At 47.5% G+C, this 9,825-nt stretch overlaps 1 protein-coding gene across 1 annotated transcript; it reads left to right on the top strand.

The window, feature by feature from the left end:
* The first annotated feature begins 2,443 nt into the window (after positions 1–2,443).
* On the top strand, positions 2,444–5,334 carry LOC103636164 (uncharacterized). Its single transcript, XM_008658513.4, has 3 exons — positions 2,444–2,959; positions 3,075–3,389; positions 3,630–5,334. The coding sequence occupies exons 1-3, from the start codon at positions 2,522–2,524 to the stop codon at positions 4,923–4,925; spliced, it is 2,049 nt and encodes a 682-aa protein (XP_008656735.1). The 5' UTR covers positions 2,444–2,521; the 3' UTR covers positions 4,926–5,334.
* Positions 5,335–9,825: the final 4,491 nt, after the last annotated feature.

The following is a 9,825-nucleotide window of genomic DNA, read 5'->3' as shown; positions in this document are numbered from 1 at the left end:
AGTAACAAACATCATAAATCAAGAGACTGCATGCGCAAGATTTTATGGAACCGTGGCAAATGATCTTATTTTTTAGAGCGCTTACCTTTTTTGTGAATTTTTGTTTCATTGCGTAAATATGTGTGTCAAAATATCTTTTTTGTGAATTTTTTGTTTCATGGCGTAAATATGTGTGTCATAAATATATTATACATATGGCATAAATGGAAGGAACCCAATATACACACTGGGTTAGGTAACGAGATAATACATAAAATCAATAAACGTTTGCGTAAAATGTGAATAGAAATATCATAAGCAAACAATAGACGAAAGGGAAGCGATATCATAAGAAGTTAAGTACCCCAAAACGGAGGACCTGCGCGATAAGTACCCAAAACGTGCGCGTTTTTACGCCCCAAATAGTGGATCCCATGCCCTATAAAGTCGATGGTTACGCTTCTCTTGTATCATTTTTATGCTAAAACAGACGTAACACAGTTGTTGCCTCGCTCGCGGACCGTACCTATGGTTGGGGCTTCCTGTAATGGAAGCCCTAAGCTTCCATTACCTTGTCCCTATATATATAACTAGGGGAAGCCCTGGCCTAATGCTGCCATTCGGTTCAGCAGCCTCAGCCGTCATGGTTTAGTTTTTTACGCCCCGACCACGATGCACGAGCGACGGTCGCCCACCTTCCATATATTGTTTGTTTATGTTATTACTATTCACATTTTACGCAAACGTTTATTGATTTTATGCATTATCTCATTACATAACCCAGTATGTATATTGAGTTCGTACCATTTACGCCATATTCATAAGATGTTTACGACACACTCGTTTACGCAACGAACATAAATTCACAAAAAAGTATCCGCTCCCGAAAATAAGGTCATTTACCATGATTTCATAAAATCTAACGCATGCAATTCCTTGATTTATGGTGTCAATTACTTCCATAAAAAAATTATATTCCCTAATCAGTCCACCTCATTAAATCACCTAATCAACTCCCCTAATCAAATCATTTTGATTTGTGTTGTCCACATGGACGTGGGTGCTATTGATTCGCACCGCATGCCGAATTTTTACGCAGTGTACCATAGTACATAAATACCTTCACCATGTAGCATAATTAGTATTAGTATTTATCATAAAATGGTTCTAAGGAGCCTAGATGCATAATTGTTGGAGAGATCATATATTTATGGAGGAAATAAAGCATTTAAAATAAGATTTTTTGTTTCCATGCATGTGAATCGATTTCTTTCAACGCACATTTTTGACATCCTAAATTTGTGCGCATACATCAGAAAACCGATTTTTACGAACATACCATATTGCATAAATACTTAAACCTTGTAATATAATTAGTATTAGTATATACCATAAACTGGTTATAACAACCCTAGTTGTTGGAGAGTTCCTATATATATTTATGGAGGAAATAAAACATTTAAATTAATGTTTTTTGTTTTCATGTATGTCAATACATTTCTCTCAACGCACATTCTTGTCATCCTAAATTTGTGCACATGCGGCAGAAAACTGATTTTTACTCAACGTTCTGTATTGCATAAATACCTATACCATGTAACATAATTAGTAGTATTATATATCATAAACTGGTTCTAACGAGTTAGCTGTATGACTGTTATAGAGATCCTATATTTATGGACGGAATAAAATATTTAAATCAGAATTTTTGTTTTCATACATATCAATTCATTTCCTAAATTTGTGTGTATGTCCTTTCAAAATTTTCACATACAAAATGGTAACATGGAGACCGAGGTTTTGACTCACGTACGTGGGGAGGTTTAACCTGATGCATGGTGGGGGCGCAACCCACATGCACTAGGTTGTTGGGTGCGGTCCAGGGATGAGTAGGCTTGCTGTACCTATTAGAAGCTCAGATCTCTCTATATACATATTATCTAGGTAAGCTACAAATATCGCGTCTTTTTATAATACGGCTAAAGAAAAATAAAGCTTCTATCACTATTTCTAAATTGTTTTAGTCCTTTAATCATGTTCTCATTCAATCATCGAAAACCCACTAAAACCTAGATGCAGTTACATAGGGCTGGTGGGCAGTGCGAGCACATCTACCTCGGAAGCGACGAGGGGCCGTAGATCCTTTGGAGTAGGCACTGGATCTACCTCGTAAGGTGCATATTTGACTCGTTGCAGATCGTCCTTTCTGCCATGAAAGCTGAGAAGAACTTGAAAAAGATGAGTGATGGAGGGAAAGGGAGTACCAGCTAACCGGTCCTGGGAAAGAAAACCAGAGTACCTTCTTGGAGGCCTGATGCGTTTACATTTCTTAATAATCACGCACATGGCGCACGAGGCGGACAGCGATGGAGCACCCAACAAAACGTCATCGGAACGGAAACCGATCACATCTCGCACAGGCATCCCGAATCCGCGCCACAGCCGCAGCCCGCAGGAGCAGCAGAGCACGAGCACGGCAGGTCACCCCTAGAGGCCTATCCACCGCCACGCCCCCACCAGATTTCGCCGGATCTCAGCCCACATGCGGACGGACTCCGCCGAGAGCTCAAGCAAATACCTTGGCATATCCGTCTCGCACTCCGAGGTCCACCACGCTCGCTCTCCGCTTCCCGCCTTCCCCAGCCCCACACCCGTTTTTATTCCTCCCCGCTCCGCACCTCGAGCTCGCTCTCGGCGCTATAGGCAGCTCACGGACTTGGCGGTTTTACATTGGGGGGCTGCCTGCAACTGCAAGTGCATAGCCGCCCTCCACTCCTCCCTCTCTTTCCCCGCCGCTTCCTCCTCCCGCCTCGGATTCCCACCCCCAGCTCCGGCTCCTCACCTCACGGCACCAACCCAAAACTCTAGCCCGCGCATGGCGTCCCCCGCGCGCCCCGCTGCCGCCTCCGTCTCCGGCGCCTTCGGCCTGCCCCCGGACGCGCGCTGCTCCTACGATCAGCCCCTGCCCCGCCGCCGCGAGGTGCCCGCACTCCGCTCCGCTCCGCTCTGCTCTCGTCGCGCTCTCTCGATTCCGAATTTTCTTCCTTCCTTTCCCTTCCCTCGGCGCCTGACAGGCCGACTCGCGCCGGGCACAGGGCTTGCAGGACGGGAGGCTGGTGCGGACGTTCGTGGCCGCCTACGGCCAGCCGCCGCCGCCGCAGCAGCAGCAGCAGCAGCAGGACGGTTTCTTGTACCCCAAGGACGCCGTGGTGGCGGCCGTGGAGGAGTGCACGCGGAAGCAGGCCGACGCACTGCTGCACTCGCTCGGCGCCATCGGGGGCAGGCTCTCCCAGCTCGAGCTCTACTGCTACAAGCTCGAGAGGTCCATCGGGGAGCTGCGCAGCGACGTCATGGACTACCACAGCGACAGCAACGCCAACTTCAAATGCATCGACAGGAACCTCAGACAGGTAGATAAAGACTGGATCCCGGTGCACCGGCTTCTCGCGCCGACGAGTGCAATGGCAGTGCGATTTGGACTTCTCACTTATGTTTGGTTTGGTGTAGTAAAATGATAGTCTGTTTCCCTGAAACCTAGTACATTCAGTGGAGTCAACTTATGGTTCCCGGAGATGAGATTCTGCATCACTTTGGATGTGAGACTAACATCATCTTTTGATAACTACTAGATCTACATTTTGGGTTGCCAGGTCCACAAATCGCTCCAGCTTCTTCAGGATAGACAAGACTTAGCCGAAACTGCAAAAGAACTCAGCAAGCTTCAGATAGCACACGAGGCGCCTTCTCAGACGAAGGGTGAGGCCGCCGGTTTCCCCATGCTCGCGGCAAGGGAAAACGGCCACAGCACGCGAGCCCCAAAACACGAGGTCGCCCTTTTGCCGCTTCACCAGGTCAATGGGACGATGCACTCCCCTGCCGTGCCCGTGCAGGTCCAGACCAGCAACGGCTTCGTTCTGCAGCACCTGGTGCCCGTCGCTTTGAGCACGCAGCAGCATGAGCAGCAGCAGCTGAACCAGGCTCCCGTGTTCTACGTGCAAAGCCGGGACCGTGCTAAATGCACCGAGGGCAAGGCGGCGTTGGAGCCTCTGGTTCAGGTTGTGCAGCCGCTTGCGCACAGCCCTGATGCCGTGGTGCAAGTCGAGCTGCCTCAGAAAGCTAGTCAAGCAGCAGCAGCTGAACTGTACCCTCAGCCTCAGACTCAGAGTCACAGGCTGCAGACGCCTACCCAGCAGGTTGATCTGCATACATGGCATCCCCAGCAGCCCATGGTGCAAGTGCAACAGCAGCAGTACAGTATCCAACAAGTTTCACGACATATGGTGGTGGCTCAGCAGCCGTCCTCGTCTCCTCAGTCTCAGCTGAGCGCTCCACAAGCCACACCCTTGTTTCCTCCATTCAGTTCCGTGAAACCTTCGAGTTGTAACACGGAGACAATTACAAGAAGAATGGCTGGGCAGCCTCCATACTCTTCATCACAGCAGCAATACCAGCAGCAGCAGCATGAAGTTGCCCATTCATTCTATGGCCAAGGCAACACAGTATTGCTTCCTGTAGCAGATCATAACGCTCAGCATCAGCAACCGCAACCAGTGCAGCTACACAGCCAGGGCCCCTCCTGTCCACCTCAGCCAGGCAAGCCCAGTCACTGCAGCGCCGCACCCTATGCTGTTCAAGGAAACGGCCAGACCTACAGCTCCGCATACAAGAACCCTTCTAACTGCCCTGCAACTGCAGCCGTTGTAGCTCTTCTGCCTCAGCCTCCTGCCATCGCCTGTATGGCGTACCATCCCTTGGGACCACAGGTCGTGCACAACCATCCATTTGGAAATACTATGGTTGAAACGTCCAGGTCCAGCGTGGTAGGGTACCCACGGGATCAGTTTGAGATGCTCCCGGCGATTACTGCCGCCCAACCTGTACTACCGGTTGATAAGCTCAATGCTGGCAGCAATGTAACATCGTCCCCTAGGGAATGGTCAGCATAGCGGTGGACGGTGCGCGGTCTTGCATTTCACTGCTTCCACACAGCATTCTACTATACGTATTGCAGCTGGGAGCTCGTCGGGTCTATTTTATCTGGCTCTTTTTTCCCCCATCAGCCAGCAGATTAGAACGGATCCTTCTACCTTTTTCAGCTGAAGGTCGGTATGGAATAAGATAAGTAGGTTGGCTGAGTGATCACTGGTCGCTGTTGGCATATGCCCTCACTTTTAATGGGCATATGTGCTTGTAACCAGGTGCGAGCTTATATTATATGCCTTTCTTATATGAGTACATGACGGGTTTACATCAGCTTGTCAGATGTTTTTTTGTAACTGTGAATTGCATTACTCATCCTCTGCAACAGAGATGTCAATAGAAAATTTCCCACCAGGTACGGACACCTGTTACCCATTCCTATGAAGTTACACTCATCTACATCTTCGTATCCGTCATGGGTATAAGGTTCATCCCATACTTATCTTTATTCAGGCATTGGCTCTTTAATGGGCCTCCATCCCTAAGACCCTAACAAGAAAAACATGATCACATTATATAATATTAATAATCATGCGACACCCAACGATAATACATCATCAATAAATCTGACATGTAACAAAAAAATATTGTTTAACCACAGATAGCAAAACACAAATTAGCATGTGGACCGGTGGGCAGGACGACTGGTAGTCAATCGTCTAGGTTGGGTAGCTGGGTGCTTAAAAGGGTTAGGAGATATAGAGCTAGTTGTTAGGCTTATTTTCTATTTTCTATTGAGCTACATACCCAACTTTTCTAATCGGATTCGGATTCTGGTTTCTCATACCCATACCCACCATACCCAATGGAAAAAGATTTTCTCCCAAATTTGCACCTACGAGGATTAAAATCTTTTCATACTCTAACCGTAAGGTTAACGAGTATCGGGTCTCATTGACACCTCTAAGTTGAAATGTCAGCAGCAACAGTTGCATTGACGTTACTAAGGATAGAACTGGTAATTAGCACCTCTCCCTCAACGCACTCATAACTCAATTCTGCACTTAAACACAGTAACACACACTTGAACTGTTTAAAACTAGAAGACACTAGGAACTCCAATTCGTTCACCAGCCCCCGGCCTCAGGCATTGCGCAGAAGTCTTCTGATGGTAATGCTTGCTACAAGTATGACATCAGCTCTGTTTAACGCCGATGCCTAGTACAATCAACCTTCCGACGACTACAGAGGATCTTAATCTGTTCCTCTGCAGTCGACTGCCGAGTGCAGCAATCACTGCGTGTGGCTCTAGTCCCCAGTTGGATCCATGCGGAGGATCCCAGTCCTGCCTAGGTTTAACGCCGCTTGTACTCTTTACTAGGGCTGGAAAATTAGCTCGAGGCTCGCGAGCCGGCTCGAGCTCGGAGCGGCTCGGCTCGGCTCGGAGCGGCTCGCGAGCCTCGAACGAGCCGAGCCGAGCCGAGCCTCTTCTTCGAGCTCGTTTTTGCAGCGAGCCGAGCCGAGCTGGCTCGTTCCAGCTCGCGAGCCGGCTCGCGAGCCTTGCAAAAATGGTCAATTTATGGAATAATAATGAATATTAGATAATTTTATAGATGATAGCTCATTTTTTAGTCTTTGATTATGAATATATTACAAGTTATAATTTAATTTACTCATAATGTAGAATGATGATTTTATATTTCAAATTTATATAATGTTAATTCACCAAATAATGCAACAAAAAGTACCAAAATATGGCTCGCGAGCCGAGCCGAGCCTCTTTCACCAGCTCGTGGAATGGACGAGCCGAGCCGAGCCGAGCTCGTTCAGGCACCGAGCCGCACCGAGCCGAGCCGAGCTCGGCTCGGCTCGTTTCCAGCCCTACTCTTTACAATCATGACACCAACTCGTATGGAAGACACTCGGGGTCTAGTTTGTGTACTATAGTATTAATTTTAATTCACATGTATTAAATGGATTAGAACGTAACTTAAATTAATTTACACTCCATTCCACCCCAACACATGTGGATTGAGATCAATACTAGAGTACACAAGCAAACGCTTGCACAGAAGGACTGCTTGCATATCAGTCGTTGCCCAAAAGCAAAGCCTTAATATTGAGGGTTTGTTCGGTTTGAGAGAGATTGGAGGTGATTGAAGATGATTAAGGCTTTGTTCGTTTGTGTCGGATTGGTGGGTCGGAACGATTCTTAACCGGATTGCTTCTCTAATTTATATAAACTTTGATTAACTGGAACGATTCCGGGTGCAATCCGACGGAAACGAACAAGGCCTAAATCTCTTTCTAGTCACGTACCAATCAGGGCCTAATTCTGTAGGAAACAATTGCGGCGCATTCCATGATTAGGTTAGTGCATTGTTTCGCAAACCCCATCCTTTGGACCACGTCTTCCAGAAACTTCCACTCAACGCTGCCATAGGCCTTACTCATATCTAGTTTCATAGTCGTATAACCCAAAATCACCTCATCTTTTGTAAGCATTCAAAAAGTGTATGTGAAAGAAAAATATGCTCTTGGGCCATTTCTATAATGTTTTGTTGATTAAGTATTCAACACATAGTGAGTGAAATATTATGTGCCAAACAAGCAAAAGATGTAAATCATGTAACAAGGTACGTTTCTAAACTTAGTACATTGTTTTGAGTACTAACATATTTTGTCTAAGTGCTAGAAACAGAGAAAAGAAAAGAACCAAAAGACTTGGCTCGGTGCAGCCAAATCTCTGCTCAGTCTGGCACACCGGACTGTCCGGTGGTGCAGCGGACAGTGTCCGGTGCGCCAGGCTGTACTCCGGTGAACAGGCCGCTCTCGGGAGAATTTGGCGGCGTACGACTATAATTCACCGGACTGTCCGGTGAGCCAACGGCCGCCAGCGTAACGGTCAGCCGCGCAATCCGCGGGCGACACGTGGCCCGCGCCAACGGTCGGCAGGGGGCACCAGACAGTGTCCGGTGCGTCAACTGCCATGAATCTGCAACGGTCGTCTACGCCAAAATAGAAAGGAGATCGCGCACCGGACATGAACATTGGCTGTCCGGTCGTGCACCGGACTGTTCGGTGCGCCACCCGACAGAAGGCAAGGATAGCCTTCCTTGTTGGCCTCCAACGGCTCATAGCTGCCTTGGAGCTATAAAAGGGACCCCTAAGCACATGGAGGAGTCAACCAAGCATTCACTAAGCATTCTAAGACTCTCACACTTCGTCTCCGCGCACTTGATCGATCGTGTTAGTGATTTGAGCTCCGTTCTAGTTGAGAACTCTTTGTGCTTCATCTTGAGCTCAAGTCTTGGCTTGTGTGCGTTTGTGTGCTACGAATTTATGTGTGTTGCTCCCAACCTTAATCTTGTGTTTTCATTGTGATCTTTGTCGCAAGGGCGAGAGACTCCAACTTGTGGAGATTCCTTGCAAACGGGAAAAAGAGAAAAGCAAGAAAAGTCGTGGTATTCAAGTTGATCATTGGATCACTTGAAAGGGGTTGAGTGCAACCCTCGTCCATTGGGACGCCACAACGTGGAAGTAGGCAAGTGTTACTTGGCCGAACCACGAGATAAAATCGCGTGTCTCTTGTGATTGTTTTCTCTTTGATTGTCTGTGTTCACAAGAGCTCATTTCAAGCCACTTAACTGTTCTAACCTTCATAACCAAAGTTTTGTGGCTATTAGTGTTGAATTTTACAGGATCACCTATTCATCCCCCTCTAGGTGCTCTCAATTAGTATCAGAGCCGTTCGCTTCACGTAAGGGACTGATCGCCCGAAGAGATGGATCCTAAGGGAAAGGGGATGGTGGTCAACGACAAGGAGGAGTCCCTCTTCAACGAGCCAAGGGACGACAAGCCCACTGACTCTGGCTCGAGTCACAAGAAGAAGGACGGGAAAAAGAAGAGGCGCATCAAGAAAATCATTTACTACGACATCGACGCCTCCTCTTCTTCACCAAGAGACGACGACGACGATGACTCGTCTAAAAAGAAACCGGTTAATCAAAACTATTCTTTTGATTACTCTCGTATTCCATCAATTCCAATGCTCATTTGCTTTCAATTCCACTCGGTAAACCTCCACACTCTGATGGAGAAGACTACTCTTTTTGGAGCCACAAAATGCGTAGTCACTTGTTTTCTCTCCATCCTAGTATTTGGGAGATAGTGGAAAATGGAATGCATTTCGATAGTACGGATAACCCTGTGTTTATCAATGAGCAAATTCATAAGAATGCACAAGCTACTACTGTTTTGCTAGCCTCCTTGTGCAGGGATGAATACAACAAAGTGAGCGGCTTGGACAACGCCAAGCAAATTTGGGATACCCTCAAGATATCACATGAGGGAAACGACGCCACCATGATCACCAAAATGGAGTTGGTGGAAGGTGAGTTGGGAAGGTTCGCGATGATCAGGGGAGAGGAGCCAACACAAACATACAACAGGCTCAAGACCCTGGTCAACAAGATTAGGAGCTATGGAAGCACAAGATGGACGGACCACGACGTCGTCCGACTTATGCTAAGGTCATTCACGGTAATTGACCCCCATCTTATTAACCTTATTCGTGAGAATCCCAGGTACACCAAGATGACGCCCGAGGAGATTCTTGGGAAGTTTGTGAGCGGGCGCATGATGGTGAAGGAGGCTCGATATGTGGACGACGCTCTAAACGGTCCACTCCCCGTCCACGAGCCTCAAACCGTTGCCCTCAAAGCAACCAGCAGCAGGGAGATGCTACCAAGCAAGGTGGCACAAGTGGAGGCCGCTGGCCTCAACGAAGATGAGATGACGCTTATCATCAAGCGCTTCAAGACCGCACTAAAAGGACGTAAGGAGTACCCCAACAAGAATAAGACAAGGGGAAAGCGCTCCTGTTTCAAATGCGGTAAGACTGGTCATTTTATTGCTCAATGTCCC

Source organism: Zea mays, chromosome 8 (genome assembly GCF_902167145.1).
Source record: "Zea mays cultivar B73 chromosome 8, Zm-B73-REFERENCE-NAM-5.0, whole genome shotgun sequence".
Taxonomy (NCBI): Eukaryota; Viridiplantae; Streptophyta; class Magnoliopsida; order Poales; family Poaceae; genus Zea; species Zea mays.
Note: the sequence above shows the minus strand (reverse complement) of the source record. Positions and strands in the feature narration are given on the sequence as shown.